The sequence below is a fragment of the Cucurbita pepo genome, chromosome LG04 (genome assembly GCF_002806865.2).
Source record: "Cucurbita pepo subsp. pepo cultivar mu-cu-16 chromosome LG04, ASM280686v2, whole genome shotgun sequence".
Classification (NCBI taxonomy): Eukaryota; Viridiplantae; Streptophyta; class Magnoliopsida; order Cucurbitales; family Cucurbitaceae; genus Cucurbita; species Cucurbita pepo.
Genome location: NC_036641.1, coordinates 3,166,941 through 3,190,857, shown reverse-complemented (window position 1 = coordinate 3,190,857; position 23,917 = coordinate 3,166,941). Strand labels below are relative to the sequence as shown.

At 36.2% G+C, this 23,917-nt stretch overlaps 4 protein-coding genes across 5 annotated transcripts; 2 read left to right on the top strand and 2 right to left on the bottom strand.

Moving 5' to 3' along the window:
* LOC111792733 lies at window positions 1-13,139 on the top strand. 2 transcript variants are annotated; one of them, XM_023674299.1, is made up of 15 exons: window positions 1-385; window positions 755-1,157; window positions 1,276-1,453; window positions 1,535-1,674; window positions 2,504-3,407; window positions 3,494-3,594; window positions 3,848-3,992; window positions 4,100-4,168; window positions 4,702-4,747; window positions 7,363-7,796; window positions 10,628-10,707; window positions 11,153-11,288; window positions 11,952-12,123; window positions 12,446-12,528; window positions 12,618-13,139. In XM_023674299.1, exons 1-15 carry the CDS (start codon window positions 286-288, stop codon window positions 12,744-12,746), a joined length of 3,120 nt encoding a protein of 1,039 aa, XP_023530067.1. In that variant the 5' UTR covers window positions 1-285; the 3' UTR covers window positions 12,747-13,139. The 2 variants fall into 2 exon arrangements, with proteins under 2 accessions (XP_023530067.1, XP_023530068.1); XM_023674300.1 differs by lacking the exons at window positions 10,628-10,707; window positions 11,153-11,288; window positions 11,952-12,123; window positions 12,446-12,528; window positions 12,618-13,139 and adding an exon at window positions 10,063-10,621.
* A 292-nt stretch (window positions 13,140-13,431) lies between these two features.
* Window positions 13,432-14,150, top strand: LOC111792789. Its single transcript, XM_023674375.1, has one exon. It carries the CDS (start codon window positions 13,573-13,575, stop codon window positions 13,954-13,956), a length of 384 nt encoding a protein of 127 aa, XP_023530143.1. The 5' UTR covers window positions 13,432-13,572; the 3' UTR covers window positions 13,957-14,150.
* A 1,571-nt stretch (window positions 14,151-15,721) lies between these two features.
* Window positions 15,722-19,099, bottom strand: LOC111792774 (transmembrane protein 45B). The gene is made up of 3 exons (XM_023674357.1): window positions 19,017-19,099; window positions 18,498-18,551; window positions 15,722-17,493 (listed from the first exon to the last, which is right to left on the bottom strand). Exon 3 carries the CDS (start codon window positions 16,751-16,753, stop codon window positions 15,926-15,928), a length of 828 nt encoding a protein of 275 aa, XP_023530125.1. The 5' UTR covers window positions 16,754-17,493; window positions 18,498-18,551; window positions 19,017-19,099; the 3' UTR covers window positions 15,722-15,925.
* On the bottom strand, window positions 18,717-20,703 carry LOC111792791 (diphthamide biosynthesis protein 3-like). Its single transcript, XM_023674378.1, has 2 exons — window positions 20,290-20,703; window positions 18,717-19,094 (listed from the first exon to the last, which is right to left on the bottom strand). The coding sequence occupies exon 1, from the start codon at window positions 20,541-20,543 to the stop codon at window positions 20,298-20,300; it is 246 nt and encodes an 81-aa protein (XP_023530146.1). The 5' UTR covers window positions 20,544-20,703; the 3' UTR covers window positions 18,717-19,094; window positions 20,290-20,297.
* Window positions 20,704-23,917: the final 3,214 nt, after the last annotated feature.

Here is a 23,917-nt window from a genome sequence, read left to right as displayed (position 1 = left end):
AGAAATAGGAAAACAAAACAAAAAGTAAATAAATTCCGACGGGAAAACGGGTTCCATGTTCTTCTTCTTCCTTTTCACTGGGAATCCTGTTCTTGATAATTGAGATTTTTCCTTCCAGCCGATGTGCCGGCGGGGAGGATTCTTCTGGCAGTTACGGCAGATGTCGATCGTCTCCTGAATTCGAGAGACTGCTTTTGAATCTTAATCCCACTCTGTTCTATGTGGAACTTGGTAACTTTTGCCTGCAGGTGATTTAGAGAGGTTTTATTTTGGGTTTCAGTAGCAATGAAGGCTATGGCGACCGTCCAGGATCTGATCGAGGAGTTTAAACTTCGAACGGTTTGGTGGACTCTGTGTATTTTCTCGATTTCGTATTTTTTGACGCGTAAGAATTCTTTTTGTCTATCGCTCTGTATTGCTTCAGTTGTGCGTTAATTCGTTTACCTTTTTTAATTTACGGTACTTTTGTCGCTTGCGATGATTACTTTGGTTGAACTCTAGGACTGTTCTTCAAATGTAGAACCCTTATTCTCCTTTTTCTTCTATTGGGCGAGTTCTATGGAAGTTGCGAGTATTGACATTTGAGAATGAGAATAAAGTGAAATTGAGTAATGATAGCTCTCTCCTGTTTGATCGGTTTGAAGTTTCTGAATGGGGAAACAAATAAAAACTTGGTTGAATTATTGAGTATTACTCCTCTGTTCTATCAATCAATCGGTTTTATTTTGACGGGCCTTTTCTTTTGCCAATGCAGATACTAGTAAGTCAATGTGGTTGAATGCACCTCTAGCAATTCTATTAGTTTCTGCATTACGCATTTTGTTCAATGAGGTAGAGTTCCGTAGAAAGGTGCGACCTGTTCAGCAACAGACGTACCTATCTCATCTGGAGAAGAAGCAGTTATCTGTAAATGACTTGCGACTTTCTTCGGCCATTCCGCCACCAAGGTGGAAAAGGAAACTTGATTCTCCAATTGTGGAGGCTGCAATGAAGGATTTCATTGATAAAATACTGAAGGATTTTGTGGTGGACTTATGGTATTCAGAAATAACCCCAGACAAAGAGTTTCCTGAGCAGATACACGCTCTAATCATGGATGCCCTTGGAGAGATAGCAGTTAGGGTGAAGAAGATAAACCTTGTTGACTTGCTCACCAGGTAGCTTATTTTTTGTATGGTGGGAACATTCTAGAAGTCTTTATTTATATTAGGTTGCTTTGTTGTGTATTTAAGAAGTTTTGGGAGTTATGACCGTATTTAAATAAAAATGTTGCAGGGATGTTGTTGATTTAGTAGGTGATCACTTGGACCTTTTTAGAAGAAACCAAGCTGCCATTGGCATTGATGTTATGGGAACACTATCTTCCAAGGAGAGAGATGAAAGATTGAAACACCATCTTATGGCTTCTAAGGAGCTTCATCCGGCACTGCTGTCTCCTGAGAGTGAGTACAAGGTGTGAGTGGAGTGCTCTGTGAAAATATCTATTGTTCTTTGGGTAGAGTCTTGCACCTTGCTAATTGCTATTCTACTGCAGGTCCTTCAACGGCTCATGAGTGGAGTGTTGACTTCAGTACTGAGACCAAGAGAAACTCAATGTCCTGTTGTCCGATCCATCGCTCGAGAACTTTTAACATGCTTGGTGATGCAACCTCTTATGAACTTTGCAAGTCCTGGGTATGCTTTTGGATGACCTACTCTTCCATATGACCATTTACTTTCCTGTTCTTGCATGAAAAATAAGGTGAAAAAAGTATACCTTTGGCTCATTCTAATGATACAAATGATTTGTATATGTTTTCCTTTTTCTTAATAATCTGGTGATGGGGTGGTTGTAATAAAGAATAGCTGTAAAACCACCTCCCTTGTTGAAACACTGTATAGGTCCAGCTGCCTCCACAAAATTTTGAAAACACTTAAAATTTTGAAGAAAAAGAAAAAGTTTCACCAAAATATGGCCTTGCATACTTCTTGACCCGTATAATGTTTTCTTTTAACGATATCTAGTGGTAAAATATCATAAGAAAATGGTCTGCACTAAGATGCTCTTGTACATTTAGAGTCTTTGGGTGGTCGTTTGAAAATAGTCGTTTTTTAATACAAATTCTTTGAGGCTGTATGCATATAATTTTATGATTTTTAATTAAGAAGGCAAAAAATATTTTTCAGTTCCATGTTTTCTTCACGTTTTCCATATGTTAACATAGAAGTATAATTTAGTTTAATCGGTAGAAAAAAAAAAAAAAAAAAAAGTAGACTTTTTTATTTTTTCTTTTATTNGCCAACTATGCTTTTTTATGTGAGAAGCTTATTATTTTTATGAACCAGAAAGCAGTCTTAAAAGTGCATCTTTCAAACAGCTCATCAGTTCTTTCTTTGTGAAAAATTTGGGGAGGGATCATTCTCTTAGGCATATATGTCTAGTCTTAAATGATCTAGTAGTTGAAAGGACTGTAGAAGTGGTTTTTGACCCTTACTTCTCTTTTTCTTCTTTTCTTGTCATCAGGCACATAAATGAAGTGATCGAATGTATTGTCCTTGCTACTAAAGCTGAGAATGACTCTGTTATAGGCAGTCAGCAACCAACTTATTCTTCAGATCAAGACAAAGACCATTCTTCTTCTGCTGGGTTCGTACATGACGAAGATTTGGATAAATCGAAACACTCATCTTTAAATCCAGGGAATGGTTCAGAGCTTGCTAAAATTGACAATCAACAAGAAAGATCCTCAGGTTGCATGTTCCAGGAGGAGCCTTTGCAACTGAGACATGGTGATTGGGGCCGTGCATTAAATGCAGCAACCCAGAGGAGGACTGAAGTTCTTATGCCTGAAAATCTTGAAAACATGTGGACTAAAGGACGAAACTACAGAAAAAAAGAAAATAAGATTATTAAAGTAGGAGATTTTGACCCTATGGTTACAAAAAAAGATTCTGGAATAAGTAGCATGCAGCTCGCAACAACAATGAGGGATGAAGTGTTGAATGACAAGCATCATGCTTCTATTGGGCCAGAAGAAATGGCGATAGTAAGGAAAACACTGGAAAGACATTCTGATCTAATTTTGACCTCCAAACCAGGTGATGAGAACAAAATTGGCTTTCAGATTTCTCGGGATTTTCAGAAGGATTTGTCTATTGATGGGAAGTTTATTGCTAAGAAATTAAGGGGTGTTGATAATCTTACTCCTGCTAGTGCAACCAAAAATCAGCTCAAGAGATCCAATAGTACTTCTGCTTTGGAAACTGAAGTCAGTGTAGAAAAGACTTCTACAGTAGAAGGTGGAAGATCTATTATATCAGATTTCTCTGGTCCCAATTTTGGCAAGCATAGTGAAGAGCACCTTTCTAAGAGTGTCTCAGATATGGTAGCTCAAAAAGGACTACTTGTTCCCAAACTTAGGAGTCGGGTGAGAGTTCATTCTTTTGTGTTTTGAGGGTAATCAGTTAGTTAGTGAAGTTTCATGCCAATTTTGTTCTTCTTGCCCCGTTGCAGGTAATGGGCGCATACTTTGAGAAGCTTGGTTCAAAATCTTTTGCTGTGTATTCAATAGCTGTTACAGATACAAATAAAAGAACTTGGTTTGTCAAGAGAAGGTCTCTTCCTGATATTCCTCAATAAATAAAGACAAAGTAACTGAAATCTTCAATGATCTCGAAAACCTTTACTGTTTTTTTGTAGATTCCTTGGCATGCAAGTGCTTCATAATTGGTGTTTGGTCATTTCTATTTGAAATTGAATGATCTTTAGTGCCTCAAGATTTGAGAGAGCTCCTCAAACATTTTAATCAAGTAATAAGTCTATAGTCACCTTCATGCTTTTGCTTATTTTTACTTTTTCTTTTTCCAGATACCGAAATTTTGAGCGTTTACATCGGCATCTTAAAGATATTCCCAACTATACACTGCACCTGCCTCCCAAACGAATATTTTCATCAAGCACAGAAGATGCTTTTGTTCACCAGCGTTGCATTCAACTTGACAAATATTTGCAGGTATCCTTGGATTTTCCAACTTCCGTAGATGCAATTATTGTTGTTCATTAATGTAAATTTTCATAATTTATGTATCATGATTGCTTTACTATACTATTGTTACCCAGGAGCTACTATCAATTGCAAATCTTGCCGAGCAGCATGAAGTATGGGATTTTTTAAGTGTTTCCTCAAAGGTAATCAGCCCCATTACTATAGTTATATTGTTTCAAACCTCTCATGGTCCCTGGACTTCCTTTGATTAACAAGGTCTAGCATGAGTGTTATTAATTTTAAAACCCAGATGAGATGACAATCCAATGATTTCAATGAAGTATGGGATTTTTTAAGTGTTTCCTCAAAGGTAATCAGCCCCATTACTATAGTTATATTGTTTCAAACCTCTCATGGTCCCTGGACTTCCTTTGATTAACAAGGTCTAGCATGAGTGTTATTAATTTTAAAACCCAGATGAGATGACAATCCAATGATTTCAGTTCCATATTTCAATATTTATATTGGCATTAACACCAAAATCTTATCAATTAGGTTAGTGTCAATTTTTAATGATTTAAAATATTTTAAAAAGTGTCTTGTAATTTTATGGACTTGTTATCTTAGAGACGTCAAGATTTCAGGGATATACTAAATTTTTTTTATTAAAGTCATTGGATTTGCGTAAGGAAATGATATTGGAAACCTAATTGAATTTAATGATTTTTTTTCCCAGAACTATTCTTTTGGAAAATCTTCCTCAGTGATGAGAACACTAGCAGGTGAGTGGTCGTTCTTGTTCATTCTTTGTATGAAAACCTTTGCATATTCTGTTGCAACAAATTCAATGTTGATTTTCTTTGTACTTTTGCTCTTCCTCTGCAAGTTTCTTTTTTTTTTTTTTTTTTTTTTTTTTTTTTTTTTTTTTTTTTTTTTTTTTTTTTTTTTTTTTTTTTTTTTTTTTTTTTTTTTTTTNTTTTTTTTTTTTTTTTTTTTTTTTTTTTTTTTTTTTTTTTTTTTTTGGCTTAATCAAGGGTCGCATATTCCAACAATCTATATCTTTCAAGAATTTTCAATAATTCTCTCTCTTTTGTAAGTTGTAAATTGGACATCATTGGCACACTACATGGCTTAGTCCGACTTTTCTATTTCAGTCAACTAGTTAAGTACATATTTTCTCTATGATAACAAAATTCCCTTCTTGGTTCTTATTACCCCAATTCCAAGAAAGTAATTCAACATTCCCAAATCTTTTATATGAATTTGACTATGTAGTAAGGTCTTGAGTGGTTGAATGTCTAATGTGTCATTGCCAATAATAACAATATCATCAATATACACAACCAACAAGATGACACCGCTCTCAGATCACTTGCAAAAGACAATGATCTTACTTGCTCATCCTCGTTCCAAAGTTTTCAAACACCTGACTAAATTTTCCAAACCATGCATTTGGACTCTGCTTTAATCCATATAAATCCATATAAGGATTTACGAAGGTGACATACCTTTCTATTTCTCCCAAGCAACAAACCCTTATGGTTGTTCCATATACATCTTTTCTTCAAGATTTCCACGAAGAAAGAAAAATATCAAGCTGATTCAAGGGCAAGTGATGAATAGATGCTAGCGAAATGAATGACCTGGCAGAAGCCAATTTAACAACTAGAGAAAAAGTACAAGAATAGTACCTCCATAAGTTTGTGTGTCGTCTTTAGCGACAAGCGAGCTTTTTACCGAGTACAGATTGATTTGGATTGACTTTGACCTTGAATACTGATTTACAACCAGCCAATAGGCTAAAATTGAATCCCAAGTACAATTGTCGTCTAAGACACTCATCTCCTTTACCATTGCAGCATGCCAACTAGTATGAGTTAAAACTTCATGAACAACCTTATGAACAAATTCAGACTTTATATAGGTAGAAGATGAGAAATTGTTATATGAAACAAAAAAAGAAATATGATAAGTGCATTGACGTTTACCTTTATGAAGAGCTATAGGAAGATCGTCATTTGTTCCTTGATCTGATGTCAAAGAAGCCTTAGTTTACGGCCTGTAAATGAAGGGGTGACCATCAAGAATAAACCTAAGTATTAGATGGTTGAGTAGAAACATGTACAAATAGAGGTGGATCACTAGAGGGTTCATAAACAAGATAGATCATGTCAAGCTTGAATGATTATAAATATGCAACCTAAACTACATAGAATTGCAAAGAAACTTAGCTCTAAACAAAGCACAAGTGCTCATTTTTACTACATTTTTCAAGTTTCTCTTACAAAGACAACATACATGACCTTATATAGCCTCAAAATGAAACCCTTGACCTTCCATGAGGTATTTTAAGAGGTATAACTTTTCTACTTTATGACCATAATTAGCTACTATGTAATTGAATCTAAAAGTAAATAAAAAATCATAAAACTTAAAATACATTAATGAAACGCCATAAATCTAGATTTTAATCAACTACAAAAAATTTGTAACCATTTAAGAATAAATGAAACCGTACTTGAAGTATTTTGAAGCCCTTGTTGCATAAATGAAGCTTGATTCTTCTTAATGTGGCTTAATTGCAACTCGAGTTCAGCTTTAATGAAACTTGACTTCACTTCATATAACTTGATTTTATTTTTGGGTAATTTGAACAACATTCTTCACAACTTTCTAGAAGTTCATATTGTATGATTGAGATGCCTAGGTTTATATCTAAAAAACGGGGCGGAATGGGAACTGAGAAGTTCACAACTTTCTAGAAGTTCATATTGTATGATTGAGATGCCTAGGTTTATATCTAGAAAACGGGGCGGGGAAGCCTCCCGTCCCCATCCCCGCCACCTATTTCATTCTTCACCCCTGCAAAATTCCCCATTTATTTTTGTGGGGATCAGAGCAGGATCAGGTTCCCCACGAGTCATTTCCCCCCCTTTATTATTCTTTTAAAAAAATTGTTATTTTAAAATTTTCATTTTTCAATATAATCTTTATTAAAAATTTGTAAAAAAAATCATAATAAATTGATAAGCAAACATATATATATAATGTTCTATCAACATAATTTCTAAAAATTCAAATTTTAATATTACAACATAGTTTTTGAAATTAAAAAATATTTACAACATAGTCTTTAGTTTAAATACTACAACTAGAGTTTCAAAATTAACTAATCTATTTTTTTAGTATAGCCAAAAAAGTGTATATATATATTATTTATTTTTAATATGTATTGAAAATATATTTATATTAAGTGGGGTGGGACGGGGCGGGAATATAATCTTGTCCCCGGCTCCATTTTTGAGTTTCTAAATGGAAAAAAGACATAACAGTAATGTATCTTCTCTTCCTTTGCTGTTTGCTTCTATTGATGATTTTAAACCCTATTTAATCACAGTCAATGTGGATGATGCTGTGGATGACATTGTACGCCAGTTTAAAGGTGTTTCAGATGGTTTCATGCGTAAGGTTGTTGGTTCAACGTCACCTTCTGATGAAGCTTGTGCCTTATCAAACTATGAACGGAAGTTCTCATTTAATTCAGCAGACTTGCGGAAGCATGTTTCTGCACAATATAATTTAGAAGTAGCTAACAACATTTCTGACGAGGAAAGTGAGAGAATTGGAAGTCAAAATCATGATGTAAGTGGATGGCATTCAGACAATGAATTAAACTCCAAGAGCTTTCCCCCTCGTGTGATCAAACGTGGTCGAGAGTTGGATAAAGTTGTTGACAAGAAAAATGATCTAGAATTGAGGTCTGGAGCCAGCCTTGGAGGATTGTCTCCAACTTTACATAATATGGAAGATCCAGAAGGAATGCCACCAGAGGTAATGCAACTTTACATGACATCGTACTTTTTCCTGCTTTATGCAATTTAACTGTCAGATATCTTGCATACCATTTTTTTTTTCACTCATGTTTAATCTAGCATTTTATCTACTTTGGTTAGTTTATGGCCTAATCAATAAGAAAGGGACATCGTCTTAAAATAGTATCCTTTCCTGGTTTTTTATGGGTTTTTTTTGATAATGTCGCTTATATCATTTTGTTTCTCTAATAAGAACTTGACAAAAATGCTAGTGCTACTCAATAGGGGTAGGCAAAGGACTCATGAAGCGTATTGTCGTTATTTATATGTTTGTAGTTGTATCAATGATTCATTTGTTGTATGAGGACTAAACATAATAGACAGTTTATATAACATACGTTTCAAAAAAGATTCCTATGTGTGTATATATATGTTTTTTTTTTTTTTTTTTTTTTTTTTTTTTTTTTTTTTTTTNGTGAAATGGAATACAGAAGAAGGTCCTGTTGATTTTTTCTTACAAAAAACATCTCTATTAATTAGCGAGGGAAGATAAACCATAGTTACAAAAGGGGGAGACAACTTGCTCTGAGTAATAGCTAAGACTAGTGTAGAATCAATGAAATAACCAATATCACGAGTCTTATCTATGAATATGTTCCAACCAAAGACTCCAAAAAAAGAAGAAAAAAAAAAGCACGGACATGACAATTCTGAAGGAGCTTTTTATCCTTGTTGAAAGGATGCCCCATATAAGACAGTATCATTCGATCTAAGAAATTCCAGTCAAAGGCACCTTCAAAAGCTCCCAGAAATTAGAAGCAAAGGTGCAGCTACCAAAAAGGCAAATAGGAGTTTCTGAATTGCAGTAGCACATAGGACGGGATAAAAAATATAACCATGGAGATTTTCTTTGTAGTTTATCAAAGATGTTAAATTTAATGCAAGAGTGTCTCAGTTTTCATAAGAAGAATTTCACCTTTTTGTGGAAACAGCCAGACCGTATATGCTGATATATTGCCGGAGGTTGTGCTTGATTCAATGGTGGAGAGAGCCTTTGGCATAAACTTCGATGAAAAATTACTGCCTTTTTCTTAAAACCAATAACCACAAGTCTGCTCTAGCCAGTGCTTGAAGGCTGTAAGTACGTGGATAAAAGGGCCCAATCATCAATCTCTGCATCCATGAGGGTTCTTCACAGATGGATCATCCATGATTCAGAATGTGTAGAGGTGTCTTTTTTGAAGGATAGGTGGTCAAGCCGTGGGGAAAGGTGTTGGAGCATATACCATTCTTTCAAAGAGTGGACCTCTGGAAGAGTGTAAGGTTTGGGTATCCGACCTGAATCAAAATGGGTTGAACTATACTTGGATTCAATAACCCGATGCCAAAGAGCCTCCTTTTCAAGGTGAAACCACCAAGTCCACTTTGCCAAAAGAGAAACGTTCCTCTGCTCTCTACCCAAAATCCCTAGACCCCCATCTTCCATAGAGCCCTTAACAGTATCCCATTTTAGAAGGTGATGAGCCCTTTTCTACTTGCTGCCTTTCCAAAGGAAATTTCTGAAAAGAATTTCGAAGCTTGTAGTCGCATTTGTGGGATCCTTAAAGAAGTGACGGATAATAAATAGGGAGATTAGCCAGAATAGCTTGGATGCGAGTCTGCCTACTGCCCTTCAATAAATTGGTGGAACCCGAAAAGATGATGGAGCCGAAAAGATGGGAGTCTTTAGCCTCTTTTTCACTTTCTCAATAATTGAATCCCGAAATGATGATGAGGTAAGATTTATGTGAGGTAAACCAAGGTAGATGTTCAGCCACTTACCCAATTTACAATCAAACCGACCAGCAAGTTGTAAGCCTGGTGAATATTATTTTAATGATCTGTCTCGAATATTGCAAATCCAGACTGTACATGAGTTTAAATGGAGGTATTTATTAACCCGGACTCACTGTTTGATTATTAAGATCGATTTTAGGATATGAAAAAGATAGTTGTAAAAAATGAAAAGAAACACCCCGTGCGAACTATTTTTGTTGGCTATAAGACCAATAAAGAAAAACAGTGGCGTTGGAGGAAATTTCTGTAGACTGGGGACTAGAGTCCAGATGCTGTACACTGGATAGATGTTCTTACAACCCTAATGTTCACTTAGGGATGATTAATTCCAACATAAAATCCAAATAGGGGACTTAATTATATTGTCAAGAATATCTTGAAAGGTGTTGGGTGTTGATCTGTTAACATACTTTGCCATTGCTTAAGAAATGGCAGCTGCTTCCCTGCAGAGTGCTTGCGAGCATTTCAAGAGAGAATTCGTTCCAACCACAAGAGCATTCATGGAGGATATCAGCAATACCTGCAGGAAAGCATTAAGCAAAACTGAAATCCCTCAGAAAATGAATTGAACTTCTCTACGCAAATGATGCAGAAAAAAATGTGATTGATGTCCTTGCCGTCAAACTTGATTTTTTGAGAACCTTGCCTTCAATATCTATTAGACTTACTGAAAATAAACTTGAATCCTTAAGTGTCCACCTCTTTGCACGTGTTTTTTTCACTGGAAATCACATCGGTTACGGTCTGAACTGAACAACATACCAGTACATTTTCTCATTGTGATGGATCTGGTAGACTGCAAAACTTTCTTCAGACATTCTTTTTAAGGAACTGTATTGTTGTTGTAATTTATTAACTCCAGTGCACAATTTAAAAATGACCTACAAATTGTTCTGATTGGGAAAAAAAAAAATCATGAAGTTACCTCATCATTCTGACATGCAACTGATGTTTCAAGCATATAGCTCTGATTATTTATAACTTGTTGGTTGTTCAACATTTATATTTCTGCAGTGGACTCCACCTAATGTTAGCGTACCTCTTCTAAATCTGGTTGACAAGATATTTCAGCTTAACAGGAGAGGCTGGTTAAGGTTCCATTCTTTTCCCTTTTCTTCTATGAATCTTTTCAATGCCATGGCTACGATATGTTGTTTCCGTGAGTATGTTACTTCAATTATCCATGGTCGCTGATAAGGTTCTATATTTTCTGCTCAGTTTGAGGTTTTTTTTTTTATATCTCTTTTTCTGTCCCTACGTTGCTTTCTTCCCCCATCCCCATCACCATATTTTCTGCATAGTTTTTGGTGGCCGCTTTATATTTATATCCGCTCTCTCCATTTGATCATTTTTATCCGCTACAAAAATTGTATATCTAGCGTTTGTATTTTTATTCTCTATTTTCAAACTCTATGCTGTTACAACCTACATGGCTTTTTGCATGTATGAAATTTCATGCGAGGCTCAAGAACCTAGATTTCATAACCGACAGCTTTTACTTTTATTGTTCTATTGATATTTCATTTTATTTTTGTGCAGGAGGCAGGTCCTTTGGATATCAAAACAAATATTACAGTTAATTATGGAAGATGCCATTGATGATTGGATTGTCAGGCAAATACACTGGCTACGGAGGGAGGACATCATTGCTCAGGGTATTCGATGGGTCCAAGATGTAAGTATCAGAACTAGTAAGGATTTTAGTAAACTGTGTAGTATTCAAATTCAGTGAAAGGTTGAATTCCCTCTCCCCTAGCACGACGAGTACAAGAGTCCTGAATCCTGATGTCTATTCTGTGAAAAAATTGCTTTAGCTTCTTCCAGAGATTTGTCAAGAAATGGGTCACATTATTTACACTGATACTATGGATTTTTTACTTTTTACACTAAAGAATTACTATTGCAAACAAACCTAAGCTAAGTTACCAACAGTAGAACTTTTGGTGGCGCATTTTTAGGAGGCCATGAAAAGAAAATATTGTCATCATTTTCTTACTCCGAAAATTCATTAGTGTTCTTACACCGAATGATTAAATTGGAGTACTTGCATTGGATTGATTGTCATCATTTTCATACACAGAAAATTTGTCACATCTCATTTTTTTCTTCTAATTCCTAATCCTATAATTGAGTATACGTCTTTTTATTGTTGTTAATTTGAAATGATTGGACATGCATCTCCGTCTCTTGATCAGAGTGATTCTGTGAGGAAAAATAGCTGTTGCAACAATCATTTTAATTTTTCATTTTATCGATGAAATGAAAAATTTATGCTATGTTGTATAAAAACCAATGATTTAATGAGGAATGAAAATTCATTCCACCATGGTTCCTTCAGGTTCTCTGGCCCAATGGAACATTCTTTATACAATTAAGGAATGCTCAAAGTGAAGATGATTCTGAATCTATTACTAGCCGAACTGATGGAAGTAAGATCCCCAAGCCTGGATCTTTTGAGCTTCAGCTTGAGGCTGCTCGCAGAGCTAGTGATGTCAAGAAAATGCTTTTAGGTCAGTAATGTTTTATTTCTGTGACGTGAAAAGTGTGCATCTGATGTGTTTATGATCTCTCTCCAATTAACATTGTGACTGCGTATATTTTGTGTTGTTAAAAGAGAGTATGATTCAACATTGGTTTTGTTAGTGAAATCGGCCAGTTAACTTTACTTGGTCAGCCTGCTTTGATTTACAAATAAATAAGACAGCAACATTTTGGTACTTTTTTTCATTGAAAGTCATTATACCATATTTATGAGTTTACAATCTTGTAATGTTTTAATTTCCCCTATGAAGGAGACCAATTTATAATAGACTATCATTACATTCTTTTTAGGTGGGGCTCCAACACCCTTGGTAAGCTTGATAGGGCACAAGCAGTACAAAAGATGCGCAAAAGATATTTATTACTTCACTCAGGTGGGTATTCATTATTCTAAATTTATGTTTTAGTCATATTCGATCTCTGTACAAATGAACAACTTGAGTAGAATTTTGTAAATCTGCAGTCTACCATCTGTGTGAAGCAACTTGGGTATGGACTACTCGAACTATTACTCGTATCAATTTTCCCCGAGCTGCAGAGTTTAGTTCTGGAGGTTCACGGTAAGTCGGACGTCTCACAAGCAGTTAAGTGAGCGAGCAGTGTACTCTGGAACCTGTAATCCAGGTAGTGCTTGCATATTCCTCCCCCAATCTCCAGCTCAGGATCGCAAGATTTTACCTAAAGTAGCATTCAGGTTCCCTCAGTTTTGATGATAGTAAGTAGTATTTAAGTGATGAACACGAGCAGGAGTTTTGTGGATTGCTGAAAATTCTTTTGTGAATAAAAATGGTTCTGCACGTCCTTGTTTCCTTGAACTGTATATAATCTTAGTTTTAGGGTTTGTATAGAGTTAGTGGTACAGCAGGTGATGGACAATCTTTGGTTGATATTGAAAATTATTCATTCATTATTCCATTTGTTTGTATTAATGTCTTGGAGATCTTGATCTTGTTTATATTAATGATTGATCTTGTTTATTTATTCATTGATCTTGATTCATTATTGCTCAATTAGCCAACATTAAAGTTTGTAACATTCCTAGACTAACTCGAACTCCACAATTTTTAGATGAAGTTTTTGTTCAATGAAACACTAGTTGCACTCAAATCTCGCGTTTTTTCGGCGATTGTGTTTTTTTTTTTCTTTTAAACCATTACATTATTGTAATTATTTTACCTCAATAACATATATTGAGATAAATTTAGATATTTGAATCACATTTGTCCTTGGCCAACGTTCAAAGATACCACAAATCTTTGGCACAATTGTGATCTGTTTATGAACCACTCATACTCCTTTCACCTTATCCATTTCCCCATTCACCCTTTCTCCATACATACAAACACAATCTTCATCTTCAATCTCACCCCATTTTCACATCCCTCAAATCTCTCCTCTTGATTCTCTTTCAGGCTTCAATGGCTACCGCATCCGCTACCCTCTCCCCCGCCATGTCCACCGCCGCCCCGCTAGGCGCCCCCTCGAGGCGGCCGAGGAACACCACTGTCCATTACATTTCTGGTCTCAACTCCTTTGGTGGGTTGAAAGCTCACAACAACATCTTCTCGTTGGGCGTTCCCGTTTGTGCTGATCAGTCATTTGCAAACATTGTGGGATCCCTGAAACGCCCATTGAAGGGAAAGGGAAAGGGCAGAAGCGGCGGTGGGGCTCTTGGTTCCACTTGTAATGCCGCCGGTGAGATTTTCAGGATTGCCGCCATCATCAATGGGCTTGTTCTTGTTGGAGTAGCTGTGGGGTTTGTTCTTCTCCGGGTTGAGGCTTTCGTGGAGGAGTCTGAGTGATTATGATGATGATGATGATGTTCTTCACTTCTCACAATCTGTAAGTTATTTGTTTCTCTCACTTTAAACAATTCACAATATTCATTTTGCCTCTTTCTACCATCCTCTCTCTTCCCAAAATAATGCCATTGTACTTATCTTTCCTCCTATTAAAGTTTATTGGTATCAAACTTTATGAATTAAATCGTTATAAATTTGATAGTATATAAATTAAATTGTTGTAAACTATAGTTCAGAAAATAGATTTTTATCATTGAAAGTTTAAAGATCAAAAGTGTTTTTTAATCTAAATGGATTCCTTTTTCAATTCTTTATTTCGATCCAACTAAACGTGCCTCATGTTTTTAAATATGTGACATATGACTTCCAAGTTAAATTTTGATGAACATATTAATAAGAATGGAGGGTGCCTTGCCTTAGAACCTTAAAACAAAACAACGAAAAGTATCTAATGAAAAGATTAAAACGATGCCCTAGTCTAACCTAAGATTTATAAAATAAAAATGCAACTACCTTAACCCAAGTTCCATTGTCTTCAACGTAATACTGCTGTCAATCGTACAGGGGTGCTTTGCCTTTACGGCTTGAGTATTTTAAGAAATAGTCAATGAGTGATCCCATTATTGGGGTCGAAAAATGCAAACACATGCAACATGATGGGACGTATCATTTAAAACCGTCTTCTTTTAGGCGACTTTCCAACTCAGGCAAATTGGATGTGTAGTGCTTCTCTACACATGACCCACACATACGAGCATAGGCTGACCAAGCGAGCTCGCACACCCCCTCGGTCTGCTCGTCGAGATAGCTCCTTTTGGGTTGTAGCTAGACACCCGGAGGGAAAGCGACGGTCGTTGCACCATGCTAAGCATGATGGTCATTCCTGTCTCACAGTGTATGCATTTGTACTCATCATAAAAGGGAAGTATCTCGATGCATGTGTACATACAAATATGCATGAGGTCTCCATATTTTCATCATGGCGTTATAAATCATGCAGGACAACTCCCATTCTTTCACCACATATCACACTCAACATAAATATTCATAAATCATTTCAATCAAAACATAACTTTCAAATCATGGCACAGGAGTTGTGCTTCGTAACTTTTCCTTATCTCAAAACATTTCATAGCATGTCATAGCAAATCATGGTCTAACATAATATATTATAGTGCATCATGACATCTCATACATTACATAACTTATCATAACATAACATAACATTTCATTCATACCATTATAGTGTATCAGGACCCCTAGGCCGAAGCTACTACGGCTCCTTTATACTAGCTTAACGCTGCTCTCTGATATTTAATTCTAGCTAAAGGAATCTCACCAATTTTGTATAAAATAATTCAACTTAGACTCCAAATAATTTAAACGAGCTAAAAGTTAGTCCTACTAACTTTAAACCGCTTCTAAATAGTTGAAACTAGTAAGAAAGGATCCAACGTAATAAATCCAACTCGATTAAGTCAAACTGTTTGTGAGAATACACTCATTTTCAGTGAAATGAAAGAAACTAAGGGACCTTCCTTCTATATTGGAATCTTACTCCTCACTTTTTCAAGATAACTGATGTAGAAACTTTTTTTTTTTTTTTTTTTCTAATTTTGGGTTATTACCATCTGAAATGACAATCGATGTTCAATTAACTTAATTATAATTTTTTTAAAATATAATTAAAAAGAATAATTAATGTACCAAATGGCTACCATTAATATAAAAAATAAATAAGTAAGAGTTACTCCATTTATGGTGGTTCGGTTAAACTCGACTTACTCTACTAAGTTCATCAAGAAAGTTGCATAATCTAGCAAGTTTCAGTCTACAACATGTACATAAGTTCTATATGTATACATTCTGATTGATGGTTTTAACAAACAGAACAATCACAATCTTTAGACCGGTTGATTCACCAGCAGCTGGTAGCTGTGTCAATGCATATTGAAATCTTTTGCGCCACTCAAAGCTGCTCGTAATCCGATAACTGGATCTTCGAGCTGCAATTTTCAGATTTAGTATATCTGAGGCTTATAAATCCAGTAAATATAAGAATCCCTGCAAGTATCCAACTGAATTGCAGGTTGGCAAGTGCTCGAGCCCTCATATCAGCTTCCTTGGTTGCACAAATGACTGCTCCCAGCATTTTTTCTTCAATGATCCTCATGCTGCAGCCCTTAGGAACCAGGCTTGGAACCCATAGCATGAACCCCATGTTCATGAACCAACACCCTTGCAGAACAACCAACAATGAAACAACAAGAGCTGCAGGGAAGTTAGTAGGACAACAAGCAACTACGAGCACCGACACGAGAGATGCAAACACTATGAGCTGCAAGAGCCAATGGTAATGGCCTTCAATGCCATTGTGGTCAGCCGAGTGGAAATGAAGCAAGAACAGTTCTTGACTGAAGACACAGGCTGCAAAGATGCCCTCCACCCCAGACAACAAGTTTGATGAGTTATTCAACTCGCTGTAGAGGGCGAAACCCGAAAATATGGCAAGGTGGAGGAACATGGTTGCATGCTCCAAGTTGATGACTCTGAAAGACAAATGAACAAAAGGGTACTCCCAAAATTGTCTGAAAATTGCAAATACTGAAAAAGAGAACACGAAAACGAGCTCCAAATACTTGAGTTTGGAAAGCGGCCGATCAAGAGGGTACCAAAATCTTACCTTGAAGCTTGAAGAGCCTTTGAGATTATGGGTTTTGATTGTATTCACAGTGTGCCAAAGGCCAAGAAAAGTGAATACAAAACCAGATGCCACATGAGGTACAAATTGCCCCATTGAAGCCTATATTCTCAAACTCTAGCTTATCAAATCGATCTATAAGCCAATGCAATTTTTTATATCCTCTCATTTGGCTTGTAGAACAACCTAAAAATACATGATGGTTGTCTAGTCAAGTATTTGGTGCATAATGCATGTGTTTCCACTATGAAAGTTGTTGTCAAAAGTTGATAAAGGAGCTTTAAAAAATTGGTTTTCTGATTGGGAGACTGATGGGTTAGTTCAAAAACTAGATGCAAAATGAAGAACATGAACCAATACAAGATTTTGGAATTGTTAATCCTAAAATCATTGCTGCTTCCAATGTAGAATGTACAAAAGTAATAATAAGGTGAAGATCTAGGAAGCACAAACACTCTATTCTAAGTTGAGATGCAATCGAATTATGTTATGATTCCAAAATGAGTAAATTATTCGGAGTGTCAAAGTTTCTGTAATCTTTTCTAAAGTATAGACATGACTATATGGATATCTTGAGATGGATCACACTAACTGCGAGAAAAACTATAAAGATAATATTGAGTGATCTTGATGGTAAAGATTTAAAACGTCCTAAAAATTTAAAAAGAAAACATAAATAGACTCATTCAGCAGAGTTTAATGCAGCCAAGCCAATGAAAATAGGGATAGTGAAAGCTAGCAATTCAAGGTAGTGTGGTTCTAGACATTACCGAAAGCTAATGGTCGTAAAAGGTGAAGATTTAGTGCTGCCTTCAGAGAATGGTTATTGGCCATAACTGCACATGGAAAGAAAAAGTAGAAATCAAAAGCAAATGCTAAGTGGGGGAAACTTTTGTTTCAAACTAACTGAAAAAACTGTGAAGGAATCGCTAATAATAAAGCTTTTGAACTTTTCTTGACCTCTACCTTTAAATACCCATTTCGAATTTGTCATAAAGGCTTTGATAATCTTATCTCTTGCCCCTTCCTTTCTCTATTGTAATCGTGTCAATGATAAAGGAAAAGATGAATCTGGCAGACAGTCCTGCTCGTTTGAGCAAAGACGAGCACGGAAAGAAGCTCCAATTGGCATGAATAAAGATGGAATGTAAACTTCATAACATGTTGGCTTAATTGTTTAGGTCCATGATCTCTAACTTTGCAAACAAAGGGAAAAAGAGACTGATAGTATAACAGCCCAAGCTCACCGCTAGCCGATATTGTACTCTTTGGGCTTTCCCTTCCAGGTTTCCCCTCAAGATTTTAAAAAAGCGTCTGCTAAAGAGAGATTTTCGCATCCTTGTAAAGAATGTTTCGTTTTCCTCCCAACTAAAGTGGGATGTCAAGATGGTTTCTTCTTTGAGTTACAGCAGAGAGCACCATTGACGGGTTTCTATTCAAGGTTCTAAAAATAGCATTGTCCCTTTCAACTCTCCCTCAAAAAATATCCATGTACTATCATATTATACGTAACAACATTGGGTTTAACCCCTAAACATTGGGTTATACGTAAACAAAAATATTAAAGCTCCTATTACATAGAGAAGTGTCAGCACTATTTACACAATCTAAATATCAAGATTCTCTTGCAAAATCTCCCTAATAAATCATACTTTTTATCAGCGGAAAGATTAAAGAAGTAACAAAAATTAATGAGTATTGACTACCATGACTTGTATCTCTTAATGCTTTGTTATTTACCTGATTTTTATTGATCATTAGATCAACCCATGGTAGTTAGAAGAAGCACATCCCTAAAGTCCGAAGATAAACAATTCTAAATAGGAAGATAATAACACACCTTGAATTGCTTTCAACATCTAATTCAACCGAACTTCCAAGAAACCAAGCTAATCTGCATTTATAAGAAGGGGTTTTCAGTGCCTCTGCCACTGTCCCCTTAAGTAAGTTGATTGTTTTGATGAGTTCACACACTTCGATCAATCCATCATATAATCTAATATGGAAACAGGGCAATAAACAAATGTGAACAGAATCCAGAAGAGCTAAGAGAGACAAATGAGAACAGAAAAAGTAACAAGTCATTACCCTTTCAATCAAAAGTTTAAATACATAATTAGGGAACTTAATCTATTTTATGTCTGAGTTATCCATTATCAGACGATGAAGACGTGTTCGACCAAGGAAATCTCAACTCAAAACAATTATCGTGTGAAAAGATCAAAGATCCATGTATAAGGAACAAAAATAGTACTTTGATGAACTTTTCCGCATACAACTCTACCTTCCTCTATTTTATGGATAATTCTGATAAAAAAAAAATAAAAGAAAAGGAATAAACTTTAATGGCAACAAAGACCTCAGAATTTTGCTGACAAAATTTCATCTGCAACAAGTGCAGCTGCAGTGGTGACACCATGATTCATCACCGAGCACTCTGAAAAAAGGAGCAACCATATAAAGCTAACGTAGAGAACATAGTTTTATAATGAACACAAACCAACACAATTGCATAATACTCTCAAAAACATGTGCTTTTTCAAAAATTCATCTCTGAACATTTGATTTTATTACAGAAAAGAAATCAACAATAATTTTTTCTATATTGCACAATTTGATAAGTAAAAAGAAGGGTTAAGCCAAACAATCCAGAGATTGGAGAAACTGACAGGGCTATCCTTTCCATATATGATATAATCATAACTTCAGGAGATTGATAAGGTAAACAACAAAGAACATAGTTGCAGGATGTCCGCTTCATCATCACCATTCTCTAAATAATTGGGAACTGTAATGATAAAGAGTCACATGCTAAAGCTATGGCCTATACAGAGTAATGAACTGGCCATGTCTACTGCACTAAGCCAAATAAATAACCAATTGAAATTATCCTCCTAGGGGGTGTGGTAAAGCAACATATTCTCTTTTCTCAATCGCAAAATGAAAGTCTGCTCCATTCACAATTGATCACAAACTAAACACCTAAGGTTCGAGAATTCGATATATTATTGATTGCGGATTAGAGTCAATCAGAGCTACCTTTTCCATAGAGAATTTAACTGAGAGAAGAAACACGAGGCTTTAGATATAGTGTATCAACAAAGACCAAAAAGATTTCCTCACATGGTAAATCCAAAAGACTTGATGAACACAAACAAACACAATTGCATAATGCTTCAAGAAAAAAGTATTCATTCTGAGAAACTTATCAATGAACGATTTACCACAGAGAAAAGGAAACACCAATTGGAAATTTTAGTACGCTAAAGCTAGGCCTGCCCAGAGTTCTAAACTGGTGTCGATGTAAAACTAAGCTATACAACAAACCAAGTGAAATCATCCTCCTGAGAGGTGGAGGCGAAGCAACATTATCTATATCCAATCCCAAAACGAAAGCCTCCTCCATTCACAAATTTTACCACCTAAATTCTAAAACGCAAGGAAATTCCAGGTTCGAGTTAACTATCCTCCCATTTACACATCGAATTATAAAATAGGCATATCAAAATATGGACGTATGAACAAGGTAGCCTAAAAGGAACCACCAAACGCATCTAAAAAGAAAAGGAAAAAGGGAGAATAACTTCGTCTGAATATTCCGGCGACAACAAACAAGTTGATCGGTAAATAACCTGAATTCTTAAGCGACAACGGTAGGCCGTTGTTTAGAAGGCTGATTCTTCTGAACAGAGTCTCCGAGAAAATCTTCCATGTTGTAGATGACAGTGATGTAAAGAGAGCAGCTAGGACACCGAGCAATCTCTTCGCCGAGCTTAAGATCCTCCTTCGTGATCTGGAACAAGTCGCCGCAGGGGCATGGGTACGTGAAGGCCTGCAGCTCCTCGTTCCACTCCATGTCTTCTATCTCCACGTCATCGTACGACATCGTTGGTTCAGAGGATTCGGCGAATTTGGCGGCGATGGCGAGTCTGCAACCGACGAATTCGGAGGTAGACGAAGAAGATTGAGTAAGGGCTATAGGGATTTGGGTTCTTTGGACTCTGAATTTCGGGAGACCGCCTCCAAATTAGGCTTTTTTTTTTTATTTTTTTTTTTTTTTAAACTAGTTCCAAAGTGTAACTCACATTAAATTCTTTCTTTTATTAGGGTTTAAGCATGCTACAATTATTTGTAATGCAGACTTTGTGGCATGTTATGCTATATCATAGGGGTGTACATTCAACCCGACAACTCGGACCAACCCAACCCGAACTATAATGGTTGGGTTGGTTTGGATTAGCATTTCGGGAAGGGTTTGGTCCATTTTTTTGAATCCGAACTGAATCAGTTCGGTTTCGGGTTCATGGACAAAACTTTTGGGTTGACACAAGCCAAACAAAAATATACAAAATACATTAAGAATTTTTTTTGATTTTATGGGTTTGTCGGAGTGGTACTGAGGTCTCCCCACGAAAACTTACGTTTTTTTATTGAATTTGTTTTTTTTTTCAATAATTATAGATTAATTTGTATTTGTACGTGAATTTTTAATATATTTTATCTAAGATTGTATCCAATAATTATAATTTTCAAGAAATATGATATATAGTTATTTATAGTTTTAGGATAATGTTGAACTATGTTAATATATTACAATTTTCGTTCGTTTTTTTTTTTTTTTTTTTTTTTTTTTTTTTTTTTTTTTTTTTTNTATTTGTGTTTGTACCTGAATTTTTAATATATTTTATCTAAGATTATAACCAAATAATTATAAATTGTGGATATATAAAACTTAAAAAAAAAATTTGGTAACCCAACCCGAAAATAGAGGGTTGGGTTGGGTTGGGTTGTGAAAAGTTTCGGGTTGGGTTGGGTTACTAATTCAACCAACCCAAACTTTTGGATTGGGTCAAAAAAATCCTCCAACCCGACCCAACCTGGACCATGTACACCCCTACTATATCTATAGCCACATGCACATGAAGAGCACTCAGGTAATGTTGATGGACGGACAGGTGCCTGAATAGGTGGTCTTCCCTTTCGCACCTCCCTAATATAATGATGATAACCAAGGAGATACTGCAGTTTCTTATTTAGGCCGTTGCAGCAAATTAGGAGAATCGTGCTGGTAAAGACAACTTCAGCATGTCGCAGGAGTCAAAGTAGTATTTATGACTTGCTAGTATTCATGGGAAAACGATTGACTATACAACGGACCACATGGGTACTTAGTAGATGGCTGGTACAAGGATCCGTCCACTGTAACTTAGCCTTAGTATTGTGGACCTACTTAAGTTTGCCACCTAGCCTTAGGTAGATAAAAATTTGATAACGATCATCTTTCAATGTGCCCCTTAAGTCCGTCAATGTTGGAATTAGAATGAGGTCACATTTTTCAGGTGATACCCAGAAATTATGCATAGGTACATATTGATCCGTCGCCAAACTTCACATTCCCAATGAGGTTCTCATCATGCTCCTTGAACTTTGTTCGATCTTTAATCATGTAGTTGCTTGCACAATTGTTTAGGTACTACGTGTTGGTCTCCACTTGGTCTTCTCTATTTGTGAGAAGGTTCGTCATAACCATCTCTTAGTAGAGCACGAACAGGTTGGACATCTTCTCGTCCAACATCAATGCGAGCCCTTGCTCATGCATGAATGTGAGGTTTGCCTCCTCATCGCTTTCTTGTTGCAAAGTTCTACTGCACAATGCCCGTATTTTTCATAAGAATAACACTTGATCATGTACTTGTCCTTCCAATGGTTTGTGAGGTGTTGTCACAGCCTCCTCTGCCACCACATCTGTGCCAACGCCTACTACCTTTGTTTTCTTTATTGTGGCTATCACGTCCCTTCGTACCTTAAAAGAAAGAATTAGCTACATTTTTCTTTCTTTTTTCTTTTCATGCAAGCCACTCATCGTGTGTGAGTAAGAGGTGTTTCTCTTCCTCTTTACCGTTATAAGCACGAAATCTCTCCTCATGGGCCTTAGGATAACCAATGACCTCATGTGATATGTTCTTAAGGTCGCCAAATTGCTCGATGGAGGTAATGATTTGCATGAACCTTGGGGGACGACTTGAAGGAACTTCTTGACGATAGAGATCTCCTCCACCTTGTTGTCTAACGAGCAGATGCCAATAATGATTGTCGTCAATGTCATGGCAAAGTCATCCAGCAACTCACTGTCCTTCATGCGGATAGCTCGAACTAACTCTTCAAGGTCTATACCTTTGCTTCCTTGACTTTGTCCACACTTATTTGCATTGTTTGTAACCTCTTTCACGCTGCCTTTGCCGAGTTCTTCTCTACAAACATAAGAATGATGTCCTCCAAGTTTAATTGGTAAATGGCAGCAAGAGTCATATTGTCATTACACTCCTCAAACGTTGTCACCATACTCAATAGTGTCTCGCATGTCTTGTGACTATAAATTAACACACATCTTCATCGACTATGTTGGGTAGTTACTCTTCATGAGTAACAATACTGTAGCGTTTTTACTCTTCTCATTTTCACTTTTTATTATTGTTACATCTCCTTCGGTAACTCTTAGTGGTGATGGAATTTATTTCGACATCATAGGTCTGATACTATATGTTAATTTTAACACTCCGATCGAAATATTTCGAAACAAATAACGGAATTAGAAAAAAACAACTTAAGTAGAGTGTTTCTCTTTACTGAAGAACCCTAAACATATGTTTTTCAATTCTTTTTGTTGTTCTCGTTAAAACATACATTTGATGAAGAACTTACTTTAACTACTAAGTAAACTTTACCAATTAGTAAATGTCAGACTCCACAAGCTAACCGTTCTCCCACTCAGATAAGGATCTAATCAATCCAAAAATTAATTCTCGAAGGATTTGCCTCTTCATCAATATCTTCACCACATCGTAACATACGTAGAAGCTACAAAAGATCAACCAAGGCTTTGCATAACCTCAATTTTCCAACATCAACCCATTTTCTTAACATGTCTGCTTGATGCACCTTCTATCTATCTTCTCAAAATGCATATTATCTTCTTTCACTAACCTGCGAGTGAAATGATACTGTCCTCTGATGTATTTTTGTTTTAATGTCAAGATCACGACACCGCACAATTGAAAAAGTACGATCATGACATTAGGCTAGGTCGCATATGTAGGCCTTAGCGTACTTGATCTATTCTCAGAAACCGAAACCGACTCAGAGGTTCTTCTTTACTCGGTTCGTTGGAACTCGCCCCTTCCCTTCTTAGATTTTTGTCCGACCCACTTTTTGGATAACAATCCATGCAAGATTTAACCAAACTGCTTGGTTGTGGTGATC

Coding starts and splice junctions, on each gene's coding strand:
- LOC111792733 (XM_023674299.1), top strand. CDS start 286: ATGAAGGCTATGGCGACCGTCCAGGATCTGATCGAGGAGTTTAAACTT. Junction 4,748..7,362: donor AGTGATGAGAACACTAGCAG/GTGAGTGGTCGT, acceptor ATTTAATCACAG/TCAATGTGGATGATGCTGTG. Junction 7,797..10,627: donor CAGAAGGAATGCCACCAGAG/GTAATGCAACTT, acceptor ATATTTCTGCAG/TGGACTCCACCTAATGTTAG.
- LOC111792789 (XM_023674375.1), top strand. CDS start 13,573: ATGGCTACCGCATCCGCTACCCTCTCCCCCGCCATGTCCACCGCCGCC.
- LOC111792774 (XM_023674357.1), bottom strand. CDS start 16,753: ATGGGGCAATTTGTACCTCATGTGGCATCTGGTTTTGTATTCACTTTT.
- LOC111792791 (XM_023674378.1), bottom strand. CDS start 20,543: ATGTCGTACGATGACGTGGAGATAGAAGACATGGAGTGGAACGAGGAG.